Below are 25,842 nucleotides of genomic sequence, written 5' to 3'. Positions count from 1 at the left end.
AGATTTAGGAACAATTTATGTACATTAATTTATGTTTTGAGTCAGAGTGATTTCAGGTTTTATTTACCCAGAACGTGAAATAAACAAGCCCATTCAAAACAAAACAATAGAAAGAACCAATGCAAATTATAACTATAAATTAGCAACTAAAAACCCAAACAGCGCCTAAGCACAGCTTCCCTCTCCAGGAGTTTAGACAGAGAAGAGTTAGGTGCTCACAGCAATGCACTGCCTGTCTTGCTTTCAACACCTTGTGGACAGCTTGCATCAAAGCCACATACAACGATATGTGAATGCATGTGAACACATTATGAGCATACGTGAGCAGATTCAAATTTTAAAAGCAATCCAAACCAATTTAATCATTGTGTTTTGATTATTTGAGTGCATTGCACTCACGTCTCAGAGTCCTGTCTGGTCCAATCAAAATTTACATTTGTGTTTATCAGACATGAGAACTGGACCAAGCCCGAAACAGTGGTAGACCTGATAGTGCAGACGTGAGACCTGGTTTAGGTCCTTGGGTTTGGAGGGAGGTGTACATGCCAGAAAACCTCTACCCTTCATACATGCACTGACCCAGAATATACTGAACAATACTTTGCTGGTCTGAGTGCCACGACAGCCTCAGTGAGAAGGATGTCGAGACTGTAAACTAAAAATGGCAACAGATGGGAGCTGTAGTTTTGATGCTAGGCTCCGCATCAGTTCTAGCCCCAGCCACACTCCGACTGAACCCCTAGTTCAGGCTTAGGTATCAGCCTTAAGTCCCCAGCTGTTGTGTCTGCGGTCCCCTGCCCCCTGCCCCCTCTAGCTCACACTGTAGCCAAGCTTTAAGCACTGTGAGACTGGCCTAAGTAGTCCAACACTTCACAGATGAACAGCTCCAGTAATGGGCCGTGATTGACCTGAATAGCCAGCGCTAGAGCGGGTTTCCCTCGGGTATAATCTCTGCATTACCTGCTCTGCTCCACACAGAGATACACATAGACCAGCACACTGACTGACAGGACGTGTCTGGAGGGGTAATTAGGACGCAATGATGGCTTGGGTTAAGTTTTCGAATAAACAAGTGGAATTGAATAAACAAGTGGAATCCCCTGACCACAACAGGCTTTGAATTGAATGTACAGATTCTGCAGTGAACGCAAACTTTCACTGGTTTCAAGTGAAAGTGCCAATTAATTCATTGCTTTTCCATGTAGAATGGTGGTTGAGGGGTGGGGGTGGTGTCAGGAGGGAGAAGTCCAAAGTCAATGATGAGATGACACGCTCTTGACAGTTTGTTAGAATCATAAGCCTCAATGAACACAGCTTATTTGGAGAGCATCGGGGGCCGGGAGCCATCAACAAGTAGAGCAGGTCCAGTGAACTGCGGGCGAACAATGTGAGGTCTGTTGTTTAGAAGGCATGTTCAGGCAATGACAGAGACCTGTCAAGAGAGGCTCCCCCACCTATGAACATGCCTGAGGGGAAAAAGGGGTCGGATACAGTTTGCTTGTTAATAATTTACAGTAACGTAAGAGAGCTGATACAGTCACATAACACTCATTCAGTGTTATAAGTATTACAATGCGGTATGTCAAAATATCCCCATACCACAAGGAATGCCGAGGCCCACTTATATACAAGTTGGGAATTTAAAGTTGAACTGTTTTAGTATATTGATATTTTGATATTTAGGTATATAAGTCCTTTTCATAAAGACTGTTCCTCAATAATCTTGCTGTAAATGCCGACATTGTTGTTTGAATAGAAAAGAAAAGCACATCCATTACATTTTTCCGCAGTCAGGCCGAACCATTCTTAGCACGGGCAGTAATGGTTACTGTGGCATTTGGCATAGGGTGCAGCAACCGTGCTGAATGCGCCAAAGTGCACTGGAGGGAGGGCCGAATGACCTAAGTGTTCAATGATTGATTTCTCATGACACGCAGTGACGTTACATCCGAGATGTGTTTTATGTTTACATTCAAACGGCGCCATTGTTGACTCACTTAAGCTTAATTTCCATGATCGTTCTGAGGACGAAGTGCTACCGCACCGAGCAGCGCCGCGCCAATTAGCCCGCTTGTTCTCGGTTACGGTTTGCATTTCCATCAGTGGCAAAGCCGGAATCCGCCAGGAAGTCCAGAAGAAAAACTACAGTGACGACAACAAATGACGCAATGTGTCAGCGACGCTGTTCGTCTACGTCAACGGTGCCCAAGCCTTTTCCCTTGAAGGGCCAATACCAAAACTTAATGATTGGCCGGGGGCCACCAGCAAACAATGTATTGTAAACAAAATGCAAAACAGTACAAGGGTCCCAGTTCCCTTGATTTAGTCTTCTCATAGCTTTTGAATAAAGAAAACAAATTTGCACTGCATTTTCCAATCATAAGAAATAACATTTATTTTCATAAGGTGCCTACATTAATGACAAACTGATCAATTTAAGTGCAGGTTGACTAAAGTGCAATTAAGAAACAATTTAGGATTTAATTTACAAACAGAGCAAAACATCTATTAGAAGTGCACTTTGACTGTAACTCATCTTTAAACACTCAGTACTAGGGTTCCACATGACATGAAGGGATGGGGGGTTAGCGTAGAGGAAGCGATCGGGGCACATTTTGCGTCTCCCTTGTCTCCCTCTTCGGTAGCGAAGACGCGCGTGTCAGCGCTGCGCCTGCCAGAACAGTGTGTTTTTATTTTATTTAACATATCCTAATAGAATGAAACAAGAGCGTATGGAATGTAATGGGGACACTTTCTATGTGACTCTCTTACACCCCCCCCCAGGGGAGTCATGAGCGCACCGCACTGCACGTGCTGCTGGCAGAGCCTGGAACACCTGTAGAGTCTGACGGAGCCTCTTCCAGAACACTGCATCTGTGTTTGTATTTTTTGCCTTTTTTTTTTAAATTGAATGAGCATAAAGCTGTCCCTTAGAACATGGAGTATCCATGTATCCTTGTATGTGGACGCATGCGCAGAATTTTTTTATAAAAAATTATACATTTCTGCTGAAACACTGCATATTTTTCCAATGTTCATTTTCAGATTTAAACAATTATGAAAGGCTTGAAGTTAAATCCGTGAGTCAATATTCTACTGTGATTGAAGGCGTTTCTTTTTACAATTCAATAATTAAATAAAGATATGTTATGCGTATCAACTCATGTATCAATTCATCTCATTTCATCATAACACACAGTTCTCGCCTACAGGAAAGAGCAGTTTATATGCTGACTGTATCCAATGTTGTCTTGGTCATACTATAGAAAGATTTATTGTTTGTGTTTAGTGAATAATACAGAAGATAAAAAACTGAAAAAATTGCATATTAAATCGCAATCGCAATATTGGTCTAAAAAAATCGTAATAAGACAATTTTCCCAAATCGTTCAGCTCTAGTGAGAAGTACATCATTCTCAGAACACCTCTCGTCCACCATGACCACCTCTCTCAGACTTGGAAAATCCCAGCCTTGGGGGGGCATATAAATTCAGCTGATAACGAGAAGCATCGCTTGCCAAACTCACCGGTGGCAAATGATCTTCTGCTTTTGGCGACCAATGCTGTAATTTCATAGCTGGCCCGGGTAGCACACTCCTGCACTGCTGAAGGCCGGAGGCGAGTTCCTTGCTGTTTTGGAAATTTTTCTAGCAGCTCGCTAGCCTTTTCCTTTCGAACCAAAGTACTTTAAAAAAGCAGCTGCATGTTTAGTTTCGTAGTGACGGCGGAGATTGTACTCCTTACAAACAAGACAGATCCCCTTGGACTTAATATCTGTGAAAAAAAAAAAGTCTTCTTGTCAGCTTTGTTTGAAACGCTTTATATCTGTATGCCACTGTTGTTGCCCCTCCATTTCTTGACATCTGACTCACTAAGAAATTACATCAGGCGTAAATTCCTTTGCGTGCCGTGTCCCAAACATCGACCGTACAAAATCATAAACTTGATAAGATTTTTATCTGATTGATTTCTCTCCCTCATTTTCTAACAGATAATTAATCATTCAAAATATTCAGACAGCATCGTTTTCCCTCACAAATAAAAATCCACATAAAGAACAAACAAACATCTTTAAAATTAAAATTTCCAGACACATCAGGCGGGGCAAACCAAAGCTTGGCCTGCGGGCCCCACTTTGGGCGGCCCTGGACTATCTCATGCGTATGCGACAGTTGTTATGATTTCTGTAGATATAAGGTGGCCCGCGGTCTTGGCCATGCACTCTTTCTGAATGGAAAATTCATATTTGTTTTTGTTTCTCAGATTTTTTCTTTCTGCTCTGTTCATTTATGTTCATAAGCTGCCTTTACAGCTACATAGTGAGTATCATTTTTATTAGAGGCTTCCCCCTGTTTGTTTGTTGACGTATCAATAAACATGTTCTACCATTGAAGAAAAAAAAAAGGTAATTTTTTTTTAAGATATTCACAACATGACTGGCCGGAAAAAGGGAAAATGCTGTCGAGCTTGTCTCATACAAAGTGAGTATTTAAACAATAGCGCCGTTGGAGGTAAACGTAACACGTATTGGATGTGACGTCTGTGCACGTGATGAGTAACCAATCATTGAACACTTACGTCATTCAGCCTCCGCCCAGCCAATTTTGGCTCCATTCAGTACAGTTACTACCCAGGGCCGAAAATCCAGGAATAAGAAGAGATGAGCTGAAATGAATGAATGAATAGCACAGCAAGAAAAAAACAGAGAAACAAATCCATGGACCGTGGACTAGACCACAGGTCCTTATATCTAGGGAAATGATAACAACTGTTGCATCACGTAGACAAACACATCGCAACGTCACATCGCGTCATTTGTTTCCATCATTGCCGTTTTGGTGCCGATTCCAGCTTCACCGCTAATGGAAAACCAAACCGTAAGCAAGCACAAGCGGACAAGTCGGCACAACTCAGCTTGGGAATTGAGGATTTGAGGCTTAAGACGCCGGTACCCAGACAAGAGTCTCTCCTCCCAGTGCTGCTACGAGCGCCTATTTACATAATGGGACAGTCAGCACAGAGAGAATCACTGGATAGAGAAACTGATAATGCCAAGTGATATAAATCACATCATCTTGGGGGTATGTTCAGAACAGCAGCAATCAGATGAGCTCAGCGTTTCCCCAATGCATTACTTTTACCACTATTTTAGATTTATGTACCAACCAACGAAAGAGAAAAATTATGCTTTAGCAGCTCAAAGCCATCCAGTGACTCGCGGAGACCATGCCAGACTGTTGATTTAACACTCAGTGGAGTGAGTGAACACATGCTTATATAGCGGGGTAAGCTAGCATGATGGATGGATGTAAGAAAGTAGAGCAAGCCTTTGAAAGCTTGTAATGGAGGAGGCTACCAAGGGAGCACCCAAATTCACACCCCATCTATGGTGTCTCAGACCAGCCTGTCCAAGGGCTTTGGTTTCAGCGGAGGGCAGGCAAGAGTGTGTGTGTGCGTAGAAATGTATTGTGTGTGTGTGTGTGTGTGTGTGTGTGTGTGTGTGTGTGTGTGTGTGTGTGTGTGTGTGTGTGTGTGTGTGTGTGTGTGTGTGTGTGTGTGTGTGTCGGGGGGGGTAAAGTATGAAGTATGTTGGAAAAAACTGGCCAGTGTGTGTGTGTGTTTGCATTAGAAACAACATTGTATGGCAGTGTGTCATTTTGAATGCAAGTACATATTTGTGTGTTTCAGTGGTAATCAGATCAAAGTCAAATGGTGCGTCACTCCCACCTGCTCTCATTAGTCTATGTGACTACGTGGCTGAGGTACTGTATGATCCCACCTGTCCCTGGCCACCAAGAGCAAGCCTCTTCTCTCAACACAGACCAACACCCACCCACCCACCCTCACACCCACCCACCTACCCACACACACACACACACACACACACGGGAATTCTATCCATGCAAAACACGAACATGTTGACTTAAGTGCAGTGCATATTTTAACACATGTAGCCCTTGTATAAACCAAGCACCAAAACATACAATTTCCACACAGTAGGTAAAATGGAAGAGGTACATGTGATATGTAAGTCCATCCTGGCTGCATGTATATGACCGTAAATATATATGACCGTAAACACAGAGACAAAGTTTTACACTGAAGCGAGAAATGTGTCAAATGCTGTCACTTTATTCACAACACCACATGAAAGTGGTCTTTGCAACACTATCAAAACTAGCAACTTCTGAATAAACACCCACAACACAGAAATACTCCCCTCCCTCCGTCTGCCTAATCCAGCGACGGCACTGAGAAAGGGGAGAGAAAAAACAGGCTTAAAATCAATTAGGAAACTAAATATGTTTAGTATTAAAGCAGCCGGAGAGATCTCCAAGGATTAATTCCATGTAGCTTTCATAATCCCCTCCAATATGTTTAAATTAAGATTAAAGATTGCTTTGTTCCCCATATTCCCACAGCTCCACGGGGTATGGTAAAGAGATCAAAACTGGAAGGCCTTTATAGGGAACATCTTTAACATTTGCTCTGCTCTTAGTGCACTTGATTAAATGTAACATTTTGAGATCCCAGAGTTCTGAGAAAAGCATAAATCATTCTCTTGCAGCTGCTGGCGTGCCTAGGGAAAACACATGCACCACCCCCCTCCCCCCGCCCCACCACCACCACACACGCTCTATTTCTCTCCCTCCATCCCTCTCTCTCTAAATTTCTCCGTTCTCTATGATCTCCTAGCCCATCTGACCATTACACCCCCCCTCCCCAAAAAAAGGGGGTGGTGCGGAGGTATGATGGGAACACCTGCAGATCAACATGACCCACCCTAAAAATTCAGTGCAGACCACTGATACCTCCCCCCCACACACACACACACTCATCACACGCCCTCCTGCCCTGGCCTCCCAAACGCTGGCCCAGGCCCATCCATCAATGGTGACGGAGCCCAGACCCTAAGCAGGACAGCCAGCTAGTCAGCCAGTCAGCCAAACAGCCAGCGAGCGAGCAGGGATCAGCATTATTAAGCGCCTCCAGAGGGTTAGCGATCATATATCATTAGTCTTGGTCCAAGGAGAGATTTGATGTCCTGTGAAATCTACCCTGTGGCACAGTTGATGTGGTTACATTTGGTGATAACTCGTATAACTAATTGTAACTAATACCAGTGCAGATACCTGGAATTTGCTGAACTTGTTGCTCCGTGTTTACTGCCCCGGTTCATAGACTGGGACCCAGTGGCGGAGAGACTGACCTGCACTTGCGTCGCTAACTCACACATATCGGTTGCCGCTTCCTCAACCTCAAACCCTTAGCCTTGACTCTTCTCCTGCCCAACACCTCCCTTTTGTCTGTAATTCATCTCCTTCAATCAAGCCATCGATTTCTCATTACTTGTGTGTGTCATAGCGCAGAGCACACATGGGAATCATCGTTTTGTTCTTGTCAAAGAGGTTCAATTAAAAGAAACAAAAAAGAAGAAAAAAAGTTGAATTGCTGGAAGCCCGAATTGACTGCTGCCAGGGAAATTGTCGCCAGGTCCATCTGGAGTGGTTGCTCAATTAGGAGAAGTCATCTGGGACCGTATCTTATCACAGAGGGTTAGCGGTGGAATATGAAATCATATAAGCCCCTGGGCCCATCAAAGAAAGACGCAGTTTCCCTTTTCAGAGATTTCCTTTGTGTTTCTGTTGTGATGAAACCCTTGCCTTTAATTGCTTTTAATTTATTAGAAATGCTCCAGCCTCAGTCCAGTTAAATGAAAACATATTAGGCTTCAATCTGCAGGAGTTCATGCAAGTGAAGGGCCTTCATCCCCATCCGACCACCACCACCCGAGCTCTCCAGGCACCCGACCCCAACATTTTCTAACCAAATTGGAATTTCTTTTTAATTCACTCGAAAACAATTAGACACAAAACAGATGTTATTGGCCAGATTTGAAGGCAGCTCATCTCCTTGGAGAACTGAATTTCAAATAGGGAACTGGAGTGTGCCAGAGAAAGAGAGCTACACAGACATCAGAACTTCTCAAAGCAGCCGTTTGAAATGTTGGTCTGCGTGGTGAATGATTTGAGTTATTCCAGGGCAAATGAAGTTAAGATTGCAAATGATCACAAATGTGTGGACCACTCGTTGTAACAAAGACATCTTAGGTTTATATGTGAATATTCAAACATTGAACTATATATTTAAATGGGATAAAAACTATTAAAAAATAAGAATTATAAACTTTTATTTCATTAAAAAAGTAAATTAACTGTTAGACTTAGTAAAAATTAAATATAATATATTATAACTTAAGATAACTTGGCTAAGGCAGAGGGCATTAAAGTATGGACTCATACTCCCAAAGTGTGTAAATTAAATGTAGGTTAGGCTTCATCTACTATTTACACTGTTTAAGGTTTAAAAAAAAAATCTCCTTCTGCTCCGAGCCTTAGACCCGCTTTAACAAGCAATGGCATTCAAAAGGTTCTGATAGACTACTTTAACTTTGAAATGTCTATAAACCATCGCCCGGGGCAAAAGTAGCAAAACAAATAACCTGTGGGGATATGACTCTTTCCGGACCCAGTTGGAAAAAAAATATATGGACAGGGGAGGTTGTGGGAGGGGGTTTGCGGGAAGCATGGTTGAATTGGCTCCTGGGCTGAATTATTGCGGGGATCCATAAGTAAGAGAGTGGTGATTTCCAGAACCTGTCACATCTGCTCTGAGATGAGGCAGCGCAGAGATCACAGATACGGGACCAGAGGGGAAACACTGATGGCTGGCTTGACTCGATTCACAACCCTCTACAGTCCATTATGTGCAGACGAATGTTCGCATGCATGCACCCTCCCACCCCAACCCCCACCCACCCACACGCACGCATGCACACAATACAAGAAGGCCGCTTAATTGCACCGAGACACCGTGAGACCCTGAAATACATTGACTCCTAAATGCACACACACAGGAATGCACTCTTGCAGAGATGCAAATTCACACAGAGTAAAAACACAGTTGCACAACATGGATTACCAATAAATCATAACCAATTCTCCTTAAATAACTATGTGCCCCTGGAAAAGGGCAGGTTGAATCCCACGATGCTGGTGTTCTTTGCATTGCATCCCAGCGAAAACCAGAAGCCAGCCATCCAATATAAAATAGAATATAAAAGTTGATTGTGGCTCATTATATCTTAATGTCTTCAGTATGTCTATGGTGTAAGAAGTTAGCCTCACTTTCGCTCTCTGTTCTTCTCTCTCCACTTCCTACGGTCGACGTATAATGATCACGGTTGAGGAATTTGCTAAATGGAATCAACAGAGCCACATGGGAGGAATAAAATGTGTTTGATGCCAGAGCCAAGTGCCGCAGCGATTCAGAGATGTCAGGATCACAAACGGTTGAACCTCGGAGTGGGCCCTTTGGGAGAGCGGGGTGGAGCCCATTTAGGGCCCCCCCACCACCTTTCATCTAAGGCCGGGCAAAGTGTTGCATCCATCATTCCATTAACGCCACACTAACAGGCTCTTGGTGACCCTTTGGGGCTGGGGGGGGGGGGGGGTGAACCGGACCCACAGTTTTGATATAAGTATGAACATCATACAAGAGACACACACACACACACACACACACAAACACAACACACACACACACACACACACACACACACACACACACACACACACACACACACACACACACACACACACACACACACACACACACAGGAAGGTACACAAAAGGCCTAAATATGCTCATGGACACACGCAGGCGCATGTCTATTCAGCCAGCTCCTCTGTCAGCAGAGCACTTGACACAAACCAAAGACAAGCATACACACACATAGAAAGGCATTTGTTCATGGAGAGAAATGTTCCAGTCTTTTGGAAAACGGTTACTGCAAAGCGTGAGCCCCGTCCTCCCTATCATGACATATATATTGACTGTAAAAATAAAGCTCCAACAGTAATTATAATGTGTGTGTGCGTGCGTGCATGCGTGTACACATTGTGAGCCATTAAGGTGGCCTTATCCCGTTAGTGTTTATAACTACAATATTCAATTTAGCTATGGATGGAAGATAACACATTCTTACACCACGTGTGTGAAGATAACACTTAATCAGTGCTCTGCTCTATAGCCCATAGAGGGGCGGGGGGCAGCTTCTCATCAGTGCTAGAAGCTAGTGGAGGAGTTTTATGTCAATAGTTTAATTCAATAGGCTCTGGTCCATAAAAGGTTGTATGAGAATGCAAAGAAACAGTTTTAATTCATATTGAGTGGGAGTGGCAGATTGGATAATCACAGTCACTTTTTTCCAAGTACCGGATATTTGTCAAAAATATATAGCTGTTACTGTGGAACCCTAGAATAATGGAGTTGGTGTTTAAGTGACAGTGAGAGAAAGGTACACAAAAAAATATGAGGGGAATTAAAAGACGAGGAGGCAAAAAGGGAACGGGAAACAAATATCATAAGGCTATTCAAATCAGAGGGCTAGGATAAGAGTAACAGAGAGCGACCTTACGACAGCATTAGGAAGGAGAGCCAGCCTCGGTCACTCAAACATCTGCTGGAGATATAAGCAGTGCTTCTGGGAGTCATCCACCACTTCAGCTCCAAATCCTCCTTCTGCACCCCCCATTTTTTTCTCTTCTGGTTTGTTTTCAAGTTGGTTTTTAATATTCAAAAAATACCCACCGTCTTTATGAGCCATTGCTTTGGTGAAATAATGTGCACTCTAAATCAAAGTAATAGTCTTGAGACCTAACACTAAATAGAATTTACTGGTGGTTCCTAAAAATATCCATCTCTGACAGCCGGGAGCAAAAGGGGGCTGCTCATGTCAGAAGTATAACATTTTGAGCACAGTATCAGTGCAATATGAGCACTTGACAGCCACGGTGTGACATTCAATTAAAATTCAATTTCTGGTCAGTGGGTTCTCACAATGCCACCCTCAACGAAAGTAATTCTCATTTTCATGTCATGTTACCGACCTACTGCTGTGGTCATTCCCCTCACACGCTGAAACCACCTGAGGCCAAAGTCATCATCGTCTCAATCGCCAAGGCTGACGTTGGTTAAGGCCTTCAGCCCCCCCACCCACAACATGATTCAGTGCCTGGCTTTGGGATTTAAGTCTAGAGCAGCACAGTGAATCTCCGCAGCCCCGTCTTAAAAGTGGTGGCTGCAGAGACTACTCTAAAAATAATAGTAAGGGCCTATTGTTTTACATTGCACTCCCCCATATTCCTTAATCTGCAGGTACCTAGGGTGCAGTGGGGGGGGTTCTGGGATAACATCCTTGAGAGCACTTTTCAGAGCCATCCGCACATTGGGGATATGAAGGACATGGGATGTCGTGCGTACATTTTGGTGCTGGAGCATTAATCTTCTTGGGAGCCCAGCGGGGCTGCCTAAGATCCTCTGGTGAGGGAGAGTCGCGGGAAGCTGACGAGGAAGGTGATCCTGATCCGCCAGGAGAGGCCAGCGATGACAACCTGATATTCACAACCTTTATTTGTTGAGCAAAGAACTAAACAGAGGATTTCCACACTGAAGGCCAGAGGGGTGACCACATAGCTGGCTAATAGTGAAGATATATGGAGCACACAGAGTCGCAACCTTGACGTGGCCAGAACAGTACATCAAGTGAGACGGCACACCCAGGGAATTTACATTTTTGTGTTTTGGCCAGATGTTTGTGTAGGGGTGGATTTGAAAATGCGGGAGGGATACTACACTCCACAAACTACTACCATTATCCACTGCACACATGCAAGGACGTATAGGTGGGTGCCAGAAAGGTGATCTGTGGCCTAGGGACCAGAGAGCCCAACCGGCATCCTGACACTGGTGTAGCCCTGAGCAGTGATCCAAAAAGTGGTCAGCCACTGTTTGCCAGCTCAGCTTAGCTCAGCCCAGTACTGAGAGACTCACTGCTGTTTAGACAAACTAGCTGTGCCTGTAAGGAGCCACGGTGTTGCCAATCCTGCCGCAAGGGTTGCCGGAGTGGAAAACACTTATCAGCTTTGAAAAACAAACAAACCGCATAAAGTGAGTGAGTGTGAGAATATGGGAAGATGGAAAACATGACAAGCTAAACAAAACAAAACAAAAAAAAAAAAAAACATTAGATCACTGGTTAAGTGAGATGGAATATGGACTAGATGATAACCGACTGACCAACTCAACCACAACCGGAAAAAAAGCTGTAATATTGAAATCTCAAGGAGACGGTGCCTGAAGAGTCTAAAAATACTCACGTTGAGGAACAAAAATTAAAATAATCAACCTCACAACTTTACAAATATGTGAAGATTCAAGAGTTTTGTCGAAAATAACTGAAAAATAAAATGGCAGAAGAGAAGGGAAACCATCTTGTTATGTCAAACTCCCAGTGCACACAAATACAAATAATGCACTGGTATGCATTTATTGGCACGGCAGTAATGGCCACACAATCAACATTCTCACACTTTTACCTGAGTGCCGGCAGTCATCTCCACGCTGAGGCACCTGGACAGAAAAGGCCAGCAGGTCCGGGGCCAGCAGGGACTCAGGCTTGCGGATCTCGTTGAGCCAGTGGCTCATGTGGAGTTCCTTGGTGTCCGATGGGCCCTGGATCAGAGGAACAAGCTTCTCCTTCGCCACGTCACCTGAACCTAAGCAGAGAAGAAGCGGGAGGTCATATCCAACAACTGCCTCTGTGACCACAATATATTCTCAATGGTGTCCTCCAATTTCCAGGTGGACTGGTTGTCTTAATATTCTGCAACAAAAAAGTTATCAAATGATATATTGATATATATTTACCCATTGATCTTGCAGTGTGTTTCATCGCTTTACCATCAATATGTGATGCAAATTGTAATCTATGGACACCAACAATGTGGGCACCAACATAAAATGCACATACTATATCTATTCTATGTTCTAACCTCATCGATCTCATTATCTATCTGTTAACGAGTGACGTCCACAGTTTGACTGTGTGAACTCTTGGCTACAACTAAACCTCAAGTAACACAGAAATGAGTTTCTCTTGCCAAGTCAGAGAGATGGCAAGAGACCACTGACCGAGCCACGGGAGAACATAGTGACGAAAATGAGATGGAGACACACAGAGCGAGAGAGAAATGTATGGAATAAAACAATGAGAGAAGATGAGGAGCCTGCGCTGGCTGGCTCTCGCTCTACGCCTCCTACACAGGCAGTAAAGTTTAACAGGGCACAGCTGCACACACCTGGAGTCCTGGCGCAAACTTTTATGGCCCCCACGGTTCCCGAGGCGCATTTCATCGTGGCGCGGCTGCAGATTTTCAGCTCCACGTTCTGTACCGAGCCCTCGAGAGTTGGTGAGGGGCTCGGAGATCTAACACCTAATAAAAAAAAAAGAAAAAGAAAAATTAAAATAAAAGAGAAAATGAAGTGCAGTCTGTCAGGTTTGAACACCACTGCTGCCGTGGATTCATTAAACACCTGATTGGCCTGTAATTTGGCTTGACCCCACCTTTTTCCTTTCTCCCTCCAAGAGACTTGGAAAAAAAAAAAAACAGGTGCTGAAATTCCCAACACATCCACATATCAGCCAGGCACTGGTGTGTGTGTGTGTGTGTGTGTGCACCTGTCTAGTAACTATGCTCTGGTGGGCATGCCGGATACACCCTGCGGATAAAAGGTGAACCAATCTTAAGGTCCCACTTTGGATCAACTTGTTCTCTCTCTCTCTCTCTCTCTCTCTCTCTCCATATTAGCTTAATGAGTCTTCTGGCTATGAGTTATTGACATGTACATTACTAATTCATCATATTCATACGACACAATAAAGTCAAAGCAAACAAAACGATCCCCAAAGTTTAATCAATGCAACAAAAAGGGTTCACTGATAGTTCTGTAAATAATACTGTATACCTCATATACTGTGTGTAACTAAATAACAGGAGCACTGCTCCTGGCTGCCCCCTGGAGGAAGGACAGCTGGGATGCCTGCATGTGCCTGTAAGTGGTCGTCACCACTCCCTGCATGCGTGCGTATGTGTGTGTGTGTGTGATAAGTGCAATCGCACCTGTGAGACAAATTTAAAAAACAATTCTTCTGATCAATAAATAAATAAATCATTGAATAAATAAATAAATACATAATCAATAAAAAGACATGCAAAAACTAAATTTAAACAAGGTATTCTGCCATTTGGATGCATGGGCACATACAGTACATGGCAACCAGTGTGTACCTTACTGCATACAGTGTCATGAAAACGTTTTTGACTCCCGTCTGACTCCTTAACGTTCGCTTTCCAATGTTTCAACACACAATGATCATGTTCAATAATTTCTGCATTTGTAAGTAATGTAGCAATAACTTAAAGGTTCCTCAATTAACTGTTATTGTATTTCTCAAAAGGCTGACTTCGATTATAGCACACTGAGTTTTAGCATTTAGCCAATCCAAAATTCAAATTTAATCCATAGGTGTAACCAGGTCTATTGCATTTTCAATTGAATAAGTACACACTGTGAGAGACTATGCACAATTAGAAGCAGAAAGGCACTTCATTATTTGATGTCAGATTTATTTTTTCTCAATAGTTCAAATTTTAAAAAAGAAGAAAGATATACAAATGAACCTTTGGTGCGGTAGCCATTCTGTTTTAAAAAATCGTGTTCATGAAGGATACTAAGAGAGATAAAGCCCCTTAAAGAGCGCTTTGAGCGTTACTGAAGTAAATTCTGTTTCGTTTCAGTTGAGTGACTTAAACGTATAAGCTCAACAGCAGTGCTATTAGGAGTATGAGTAATAGGCCAATATAAAGGATATATCTTTCCAAAACAATCTCCAATCGTTATGCCTGGGCCCGGCTTAGCGTCAACTGTGACTCACCTAACACTAGTGTTACATCACAGAGCTGCCCCCACACACTCCTTAATGGCAGCCCAGTGTGGAAGAACCTTCCGCCTGCCATCTTTCCAAGCTCAGAGTGTTTGCACTGCGGCAAGGGGTGGATTACATAGCTGCCTTTATGATATGTCAATGTTATTTCTATGGTGAGAGGTTATTTCAAACACATTACTGTAGAGAGAGGGAGTGTAAAAAATATGCTGTGGGTTTTTTATTTTAAGTTTTCCCCTACCTCCTGTTGGGGAGGGTGGAAAGAGGGGAATCCATCCCCAACATGCTACATTCTTCCAGAGAGCTGGCACTGTCTGAGCGAACCGCATCAAACTCTTACATCACCAGTTACAATCGGGCTCCACTTCTTCGAATAATTCCCCTCACAAGAGACAGAAATACACTGCAAGTGCATGTATTCACGGAATCTCTGAATGGGGTTTACCACTCGGTAGCAAAAGCAGTATATTTACAAAGGAGATGGAGCACCTAAATACTCCACCAATAGCATTTGTTCTTACCTTACCATAAATAATGTTGACGTGGGCCAAAGACATGGTGAGGGCAAAACTTGCCACGCCTTTGCGTTAATATCACAAAATGCGCTAATTTGCCAATTAATCTCTCAGGGTCAGGCTCATCTTGAATATCTTTCTGTCACAAGGGTGTTGTTTAGAACAACACTTGCTTGCATGCACTGTGTTGCTTATGATTCATTGGTGAATTTATATATGAAATGTAATTGCTGATATATACAAAACAAAACTAGATATACACACCTATACATAACACAAGTCCTAAAATATACAGGTGTCTGTAACTTATAAGCCATGGTCTTACTGGATGAGAGTGTCACCTAGATTGCGCCCAAGTGAAACAACTTCTAGTCAAGTGACTTTGTTGCTAGTGCTTTCTTTTATTCTTAACATTTTATTTTCTTTTGGAATGTGCAGGCCCAATAAAATGTCTTCATCCTTTCAAAATGTAGGTAGACTAAGGAAAAATGGCCAGAAAGAAAGTGAGACCATGAGAGGGAGATAGATTGAGAAGTAGTTAACAAAACAGAGGGTGTAATGGCAAAGAAGGGGAAAAAGAGGGGGGGGTAAAATGGATGTTAGTGATTAAGGATGCCAATGATCTAATGCCTGCTGGTGAGTTAGGAGGTATTGTATTAATAAGGCAAAGTGGAGTTGTGCTACCAGAGAGGGAGAGAGGGAGTGATAGAGAGAGGGCTGCACGCTGGAAGCCCTCCAGTTCATTATTGCGGAACGGCCTCTGGATCCAAGCCAGGCCTCTGCTGTTCAAAACCCAACACCAGAAAACCAGAGACAGGTCAGACATCTCGGCTTTCATCCTCCTCCACCTCTACTGCTCTGCCCTGCTCTCTCCTTCTGCGCACCTCTTATTCCTACTTTTTTTTTGCTTGTCCTCCTCCACCCTTGAGCATCTTGATCTCTTTCCAAGCTCCTCTCTTCACTGGCATCATATCACGCCAATTGCGTATATATATTTTTTTTTTTAACTCGAAGCCACTTGGGCAACAGGTAAATGTGGTTACTGTTGTTGCAGTGTTATAGATCAAAAGGATCAACTTTTCATCCAGCCAACTGGCCGAGCAAAGCATTCCTGTTTACAGCATTTAATCTTCAAAAACTAACAGTTGTAATGAGGTGAACACAGGAGGCAGGGCGGACGGATGGATAGAAGAGACGACTGCTAACCAGGGGAATTATGGGCAATTGCAGAAATTGGTTGAGTCTGGACACAGGGGCGGTAAGAAGGGGGGTGGGGATAGGAAGGGATGAGATTTGTTCTAGGACTATTCCTTAACCGCCAACTTCCCTCCTCTCCCCTCAGACAAATTGCCCAGCAACCTCTTCACCTGCTGACTACAGGGGCCCTCTAAATGGCCCAGATGGAAGATGGGAACGTTAATGACCCTCCTTCTGTCTCTCTGCCTGCCACTTAATCTGTCTCTCTGTGGGTCAAATGGAGCAATACTGTCTTGACTGTCTGCAGGGCCTGCATGCCTGCGCATCTGTCCGCAATTTCCCCAGTGTCTATAGGACAGGGGGAACGGGAGTTGACGAAACTACTGTGGTCTAGAACCCAAGCAAGCAGCTGAATACATCTGGAAACAACAGCATTTCAAAAGTCCTACTCTACTCAATAAGAGCTATTCTAAGTTGCAGATCACATAAACTCTTTTATCTGGCACTTTTTTTTGGTTTCTTTGTTTTTAAGGAAAGCAGACTTTAAGTAATTTAATGTTTTTGTCCGTCTCCGTCTCTCTTTCTAGTTTGGATCAGATCTTTTGGTCCATTTCTACCAGATGAACGGGATTGTGGAGCTGAAAATGTGAAACCATTGAGCACAGTTGAGTTACTGTAATGAGCATCTGTAGAAAGGCAGACATGTGTAAGCTCACTCTCTCAGTAACTCTTTCTTGGAGGGGGCTACCTGTGATGGGAAACAGAGAAACAGGGTGAAAGAATGAGGAAGATGGTGGCACTGCATATGGCGGTAGTCTCTGCGGTACTTGCTGGAAACAATTTCCAAATATTAATCATTAAAAAAAGGGGGAAATGGCAATAGGCATTTGGTAAGAAATTAAGGAGTGTGTGTCAAAACACCTCGAAAACACCCACAAGTGGTTCCATACTGAAGAGCGCTCATGGAAATCAAACATGACTGGCGCTGGCCATTTTTCCACAAGAGCCCGTGCAGTGGATGCAGAAGCAGTTGAGCAGGGCTTCCACAAAGAGCCAACTGCTCCCTGGAGCCCCGCCCTCTCATTCGTAACTCTGTGAAGATGAAGATGTTCAACAGAGCAAGTCAATCTGGAAAATGGCAGAGGCAAGAGCAGAGAGTCTGCTGTTCTTTGATAAATAGCACTAGAAGTATCACTGTAACACAGCCCCTTACCCACATAAGATGTCCAAAAGGGCAGTGTGCACCTGCTGAGGGGGAGTGGGGGGTGGGCGGGTGAGTGTTTGGGGGGAGCCCTGGTCAATGCTTTGGCCAGCTGTTGGCCTATAAAAATGGGGGTGCACAGGAAGGGGGGAAAAAGAACATAAACTCACTCATACACACACACACAGGTCACAGGGGCTGCTAGTCTATGGTCCTAGGCTGGTGGTGGTATTCAGCTAAGCCTGAGAATAATGTGTCTGTTTGTGTGCTTATATGTTTGCACTCAATACTTATGATCATGTATTTGAATATTTGTGATTGTAAATACACCTGTTTGTGTTTGTGTGTCTGTTTGTGTATCTATGCATATCCATGTTCTTTGGTGTGCGTGTGTGGGTGTGTAGTGTTTGTACAAAAACGTAGTGCTGTTATTTGCGGCGTTCAGGCAGGTGCAGGGAGTACATAAACACACAGCTGGGGGCCAGGGCTACGGCACTTCATCAAACAGTCCGAGGGCACCCGGGAGCAGCTGGATTTTGCCATCCTGATCGCCGTGCAAGGGTGAGAGAAAGAAAAAAGAGAGAGAGAGAGAGTAGGGGGAATGGCAGAGTGAAGGGAGGAATGCAGAAGGAGGATGGAGACGGATTAGTAAAAGAATGAAGCAAGAAAGAAAGATACAAAGAAGTTTAGTTAAGGGTTAAATAAAATAAAAATATTAAAAAACTATCTTGCTGACAAAGCACCTGCGCGATTCAGCAAGGGCTCGACAGTAATGCTAGGGTCACACAGCCTGCGACAGGGCTGCAGTGTGAAGCCAAGCAGCTCTCGTCACACCGCCGGCGACAGGCCTTCTGTGCACCTGGCGTTTGTGGGCGTGTCGGCTCAAAATCCACTGGCTGTTGTGGGCACGCCAAACATTTCAAACCTCTCTCCTTTTCCATATTTAATGTACATTATATAGATGGATGGGGCCGTGTGTATTTTTTTAGTTTAAGGGACGTTTTTCATAAAAAAGGAAAATTGCCCCATCATGAACAATTACGCATTGGTCCGGGCATCCATTTTCCAAAGTTCAGCGGCATTGAGAGCGTATTAACTGACACCCAGCTCTGCTCATTTGCATAAAGTTGAATTCTGATCAACTTCCCTGGTTGCTGTGAAGCCGTCGCTCCACCCCTTGCAGCTGGATGAAGCAAAGCTCTGTTTGAAATGCATTATAGCCTGACACTTTGCAGCGCATGTGTCTCCCCGTCCACACATGAACCGTCGCCCAACCTGAAACCACATATCCTAGCACTGTTCAAATAATTTGGTCAAGCTTAATCAAGCATGTTTAAAGTGAGCATTTTGGGCCATTTAATACATGTGAAATTAAGTCTTAATTTGGGCCATATGCACATTCTTGTTGCACTGATTTCCGACAGGATTTCCGTACACTTAAAATGTGCATTTGTTTCGCAAATACCGGGAAGGGAATAATTGCAATAAAATAAGTTTTGCAGGGGACTTTGCCGGTGCAGCCCTGTCAAGATTTGGCATTGCAACGGAGCAGCCCCTCCAAGGATTTCCTTATATTTTACATTTTCATTAAAGACTTTACATCAAAATAACTACTGTCTGACAATTATTTAATTTAAAATGAATTTAAAGTATTTCAAACGGATAATTCGTAAAACAGACAAGTGTAGAGCAGTGGCGTAAATGCGTAATGGCGAGGGTCTCCGCTCTGCTGAAGCCCCGTGCCGGAACGGGCTCCGCCGCTACAATAAACTAGACTCAATTTACGTCCTTCAACTTGCCGGTTGCATCCGGTTGAATTAATGTTATCACAGCTTTTGTCTGTCTTGAGTTGTGCTTCTTCCCCTCTAAAGATTAAAATTCTGTCAAGTATCAGATAAAACACAAACTACTTCTAAACAATTCTGTTTGGTTACTGTAATAAAGCTCTTAAACATTATTTGATGTCAAATTTTCATTATTAAGCTGACGGACAACTGCATAGCATCTTAATTATTCAAAATATAAGATGACTCAAATTGGCAACCATATTTTCAGTTTTGGCAACTAAAGGCAGATGCCTTTTAAAAGGTAGTGTTGAGCCCTTGCAGTGTTTGTACACTTTGCTGCATACCTTCATCGTTGGGTCATTTGTGTGTGCACATGGATCTGTGTGCATGTGTATGACTGACACACTGTGTGTGTTTTTAGAGGACATCTGTGTACTTGAAAGCTGTGTTTTGTACATCCCATCATGTCCTGCGCTGGCTCTGTTGAGGAACGGTATGGGAAAGTCTTCCACGCTGTACTTCTGGACTGGGGGAGCCCTGCACTCTAAAACAAGGAGCTTGGTGTTTGCATTAGCCTATGTTTCATTAAATGAGCTGTGATAATAACTCAAAAAAATAATAAACGTTCCACAACGATCATGTTCAAAACCTCAATTTGAGTGGGGGTGTGGATCAGGCTTTGGCTTGTTGGTCTTTTTATATATTTTTTTACATGCAATGGGTCTGGACATTCACACGGGAACCCTGAAATGGTATCAAACGAAGCCGAAGGGGGGAAGGCAGATAGCTTCCTCTCTGTGTGAAAGGTCTTTAGATGTCTGCTCTTGCAGACTTCAGGGAGCTTGCCAGCTGAGCCATTAAGTGCTGATGCAGAACCTATAACTGTCTCTCCTGTTAGACAGGAGCAGAGTGGAAGCTACTAAAACCACCATAGCTGGCAGAGGGCCCATGCCAGCTAGAGGGCCGACGGAGAAAGAGAAGAGCACAGGTGCGCTGAACGTTTTAATGTTTTAAGTTGCAATACATCAATTCCCGTCACCAACACATGTTGATGACAAATATTTGATCAATATTTGATTTCAGCAAAAATTTTAAGTAAAACATTACAATTACTTACTTAAACAGCACTCGCTAAATTGATGATTTACCAATCTAGGATTATCCAAGCCAGCATGCCCACTAACCGTGAAATAAGACAATTTCTTCAAACTTCATCCTGCCTCCATCCGATTCCATCCAAACTACATCCTTCCTTGTTGCAACAGAGTGATTACAACCTTTTGAAGACAAGTATATCAAGCAAGTTGTTGATCATCATTTTCAGGTAAGGGTGGAGGAGAAGAATTCCACACCTAAAAACTAACGGTAGGCAGAATGCAGCGGCTGAGCAGTTAATTGCTGATGCAGTAACAATAACTGTCTCTCCCAAGTCAGAAGGGGGTTAAAGTAGAGTCAATCAGTAGCGTGAGTGTGGCCGTAGTGGTTAGGAAAGCACTATATAAATTCAGTCCATTTACCATGTTAAGTAGGAGCAAAAGGGTGGCTGGCACCATGCCCAGAACTGACATACGAAAAAGAAAAAAAAACAAGGAGAAGAAAATAAGGGTGGGTTGGGTAATAGGAGTCAAGAGCAACTGCGGCAGAAGGAAAGCTACCAGGTTTACCTTTATGAAAAGGTGGAGCAGTGAGGTGGACAACAACGCACATACCTCAAAAGATGCATAAATCCACACACGTGCATGTACCCACATGAGCAAAGGCTTTGGCAAAAAGCTGTTGATTTATGCAGGCTGGACAGCCCAGCGCTGTGGTAGGTGGCAATGTTAAGTCTCTCTGGGAGACTTCCCAGTCGGAACGATTCTGGCATCCTGGGGAGAAATGAAAATGCTGGGAAGTGAAGGCAGCCTATGCAGTGTCTGGAGGGGCTTGTTGATGGGTGCCGGTGGTAGTCAAAGTTTGGTGGGTTGTGTGGGGGGAAAGAGGGGGGTCCTTATTTCCAAGATTACCGTTCTCCTCCAGGTGCTGCCTGCCTTTCTGTGTTTCTGTCTGTCTGCTAAAACAGTGACACATGTTCTCCGCTCATTGAAAGCCTGCATCTCTCGCCACTGAATTACCACAATTAAGGGGTCTTCATGCGGAAGCAATTTGGCCAACGCTAAGGGGCCCAAGCAGTCAGGTTTTTTTGTGAACCACAGAGAGAAGGGAAAAAAATGAACAAGAGAAAGGGATCTCTATTCCTTTCTCTCTCTCCGTTCTTTCTCATGGAGAGAAGGAGAGAGAGAGAGAGAGGGGTTGGGGGGGGGGGGGGGGGGGGGGTTCTACAAAGTTATACGTAGCTCAATGTATAATTTCTCGGGCGCGGGCAGTGAGCGTCTGTTGACATGCAGGAATCACATGCTGCCACTTGTGAGGCAGAGAGATTAAGCAGTGGTGAGATAGGCCATTAAAACATAGTTCTGGATGAGAAGGCCTGCCTCTCAATCTCCCGGAACCCCCCTCCCCCTTTCACACATTTGGTTAACATAAGAACAGGGGGGTCCTTCTGGCTTTGAAGCCGCAGCCAGGGAAGGATGCCAGTGTGGTTCTACCATGAGAGTGACTCTCAGCACAAGAGACCACAGCTAATAACGCTAAACCAGGTCCGGCGACACGGGAACCTAACCCCCCTCCACTTCCACCCCTCCTGGATTACGGCGTTCCCTATGCTGCTGAGTCTTCTTGATCTCTCTCTGTCTTTTAATCGATCACACTCATTTTGTATTTACACTCTTTCTCCCGTTATGTTCTTTCTATTTCCCTCCTTTTCTTGAGGCAAACGGACAGGGAATGTTTATCATTAATCCCCATGTAATCAATATTTATGCCCCAGCTTAGGGGGGCTGAGTGTGTCCATGTGTGGTGGCGGTGGCAGTAGCCAAAGCCATGACTGGGGGTTTTCTCTGGCGTGCAGGCACTTCAATCCTCGTTGAAATTTATGACCTCTGTGATGTGGAGGTTGGGTCGCAGCAAAGAGCCAGTCTCACACTCACAACATGAAATAAATACAAACAGATTGCGTTGTATTCTGCGAGGCTGTCAGTGATTCGGGATCCATAAGCGTGGAGTAGTGCAGTATGTGGTGATCCAGTGATACTTGCCCTGCTTACAGCTTGTTTCGGTCAAGCTCTCATTCTGATGTCTAATTGGTAATTGACATTAACTTTAGGCAGTCCTAAGTTTTCCAATCATAGAGCGTCGATTGGTAATGGTCTACTGTTCATTAGCAGCCCTAATTAGTTTGGGTTTTTTTATTTTTTTGAACAACTTAGCACCCTATATGGCCCAACAAGACCATTCCACCATTACAAAAAGATTTGTTTTTGTTTCATCCATCGTTCCATGCTGAGGTGTACTGGTAAGGAAGACATACACTACTCACAAAAAGTTAGGGATATTCGGCTTTCGGGTGAAATTCAGGATGAACCTAAATTGCACTACAACCTTTACAGGTGAACTTAATTTGACCTTCTCTAAACTTTTGAATGCACATGTCCAACTGTTCAATGTTTCAGTACTTTTCGCACAACTTGCTGTTGTCTCACAAGGAGCTGAACGGCAAAATTTACAACAGGTGTTTGATCCATGAATCGACCAATACATTTCCTGGTTCAATTAGAATTGGTATTTAAACAGTCCTCTTCATCATGCTGTTCACATTTTGACATCATAAGACCAAGACAACACCTAACAACTGATCAACAGTACTTCGCCATTGCGAGGCTTCAAACAGGATGTTCTCAGAGGGAAGTGGCCAATGAGCTTAGAGTGTCACAGAGTGTTAGAGAGACTGGAAGAGTCACAGAAAGGCATAGAAGTGGACGTCCTTTGGCCACATCCCACACTGATGACCGCTTCATTGTGAACAGTGCCCTGCTGAACCGGATGATGAATGCCACTCAACTCCAGGCACATTTAAGGGAGGTGAGAGGCACCCAAGTGTCATGTCAGACCATTCGAAACCGTTTCCATCAGCGTGGTCCACGTGCTAGACGACCTGCAAGGGTACCTGACCACACCACCAGGCACAGGCATCATTGTCTTGCATGGGCCAGGGAGTATTTACGCTGGACGAGGGACCAGTGGGCCTCAGTGCTGTTCTCTGATGAAAGTCGATTCACGTTGAGCAGAAATGATGGCCGCCAACGATGTTGGAGAGGTCAAGGAGAGCGCAATGCAACAGCTACTGTTGTCACCAGATGAGCCTTTGGCGGTGGTGGTGTTATAGTGTGGGCAGGGGTGTCTAGTCAATACAGAACTGCCCTACACTTTGTGAATGGTACAGTGACAAGCCCATACTACCTGAATAACATCATTAATCCAGTCATTGTGCCCCTGCATGAACAACACAGGCCTCATTTCATCTTCATGGACGACAATACTCCAGCTCATCGAGGTGGCATCATTAGGGAACGGCTGCTGGAGACTGGGATACCTCAAATTGAGTGGCCTGCACTTTCTCCAGACCTGAATCCCATATAAAATCTATGGGATCAGCTGAGTCGCTGTGTAGAGGCTCGTAACTCAGTGCCCCAGAACCTCAAGTGGGGTGCCATGCCTCAGCAGACAATAAGTCGACTTGTGAACAGCATGAGACGTCGTTGTCAAGCTGTAATTGATGCTCAAGGGCACATGACAAGTTATTGAGACATTGACATTTTTTGTTGTGGTAAACCCACCACTGTTGTTGGCTTTTGTTTCAATAAATTGTTTGAGATGAGGAAATCACCATTGCATGCTTCTACTTAAATGCCCTACATCCATGATATAAAATCACTGTCCCGTGAACTTTTTACATTTTCGATAAATTTCACCCGAAAGCCAAATATCCCTAACTTTTTGTGAGTAGCGTATATGAGAAACCTATCCATGCAAAAATAAAAAGGTTGGATCATGGAATCTAAGCTCCCTGATCCTGTACTGGGTTCATGCCTGGAATTACCTCTCATATTGCCATGACAGAAAAAGTGGGCTACCATTCAAAGCAACAGTAGGGAAGAAATCCTTGTGGTGCTACAAAATGACTCCCAATTTCTCAACGATGGACAACGATGAATTGGGAAGGACAGTTAAAAATGCTGATCCCGATGTACCCCCAGTGAGAGCTGCTCGCAAGCCCCACTGAACAAGGGATGCGAGTGTGTGTGTGTATTATATGTAAATGCATGCATGTGTGTGTTGAGCACATAGTTAATAGGGAAGTACGCTACAAACTCTTGGTACAGCCCTCTTATTCTAGATAACAAAGTATAAAAATCGATCTAATCAGATGACCAAGAGTGGAACGACTCAACATGTTAAAATTTCTGGTTTTCATTTAGTCTCCTGGCTCCTTGCATTAGTTGTAAGAGAGAGAATGAGAGAGAGAGCAGATTAGGAAGACAAAAGGAAAAGAGGAAGGCCCCCTAAGTCTGGATTGACTTAAAACCTCATCACCGTCCGCCAAGAGTGGATCGAGGGCCGTATGTGGCCCGTTGAAGTTTCATTGACAAGAACCGTCTCGAGTTCCAGCCGAGATTTATCCATCGCTTCTCTGATGTTGACACAAGGTGTTTTTAATGTCAGAAATAAGGTTGCGTGTAGATGGGTACAAAAAAGTCTTTATTTTCCTCTCCTGTTCGCCTCCTCCTGCCTTGATGTCAATCTGCAAAGCAGACAGCCACGGCAGGAATGAATTCTCCCACCACACCAATAAGTAATCTCTTCAAAAGCAGGACGGAGACTTGAGTGAGAAGACAGCCTGCATTGAAGAAGACATCTCACATTGGGGGGTTCATTAAATCCACTCATCTTTTTACTGACAACTGACAACTATGAAAAAAATAAAAGAAGCGAACAACCCCTTTCTCCTCCTCCTTTTAACTTTCTTTGTGGAACTATCAAATGGAGTATTAGTGGAGTACTAAAAAATTCCATGGGCTAAGTGTACAAGTCCGTTATGCGAAAGGGCAAAGCTGCATGTTCCTCTCGGTTGTCTCGAGTAGTAGACGGAGAAGATTAAGGCTGTGTGTTTAAGGCAACCAGTTTACACAAAATCCGCTGAGCAGAAACTGCGGAAAGCACTTAGATCCGTAGCTGGAGCCTACAAGCTTCCAACAGCTGCTTATTGGTCAAAGAGACAGGAAAAGAGTGGAGGAGGAGAAGGGGGAATGCGAAAGAGGTAGGCAGACATGTGCTTGGGAATCTGACAACGTCAAACACACAAAATAGCAGGTATTGGCTTTCGGACATGACTTAGTATTAGGAAAATTGACACCT

General features: G+C 43.9%; 1 protein-coding gene across 1 annotated transcript in view; it reads right to left on the bottom strand.

Annotated features, from left to right (window-relative positions):
• Positions 1 to 25,842, bottom strand: part of vps13b (vacuolar protein sorting 13 homolog B) — a 410,620-nt gene that overhangs the window by 286,623 nt on the left and 98,155 nt on the right. Inside the window, exons 18-19 of the mRNA XM_080006210.1 lie at positions 13,203 to 13,337; positions 12,441 to 12,620 (exon numbers count right to left, since the gene is read on the bottom strand). Coding sequence (XP_079862336.1) covers positions 12,441 to 12,620; positions 13,203 to 13,337 — 315 coding nt within the window. The remainder of the gene's footprint in view (positions 1 to 12,440; positions 12,621 to 13,202; positions 13,338 to 25,842) is intronic.

This window comes from Zeus faber (assembly GCF_960531495.2).
Source record: "Zeus faber genome assembly, chromosome: 8".
NCBI classification, from domain to species: Eukaryota; Metazoa; Chordata; class Actinopteri; order Zeiformes; family Zeidae; genus Zeus; species Zeus faber.
This window is presented reverse-complemented; position numbering and strand designations above follow the sequence as displayed.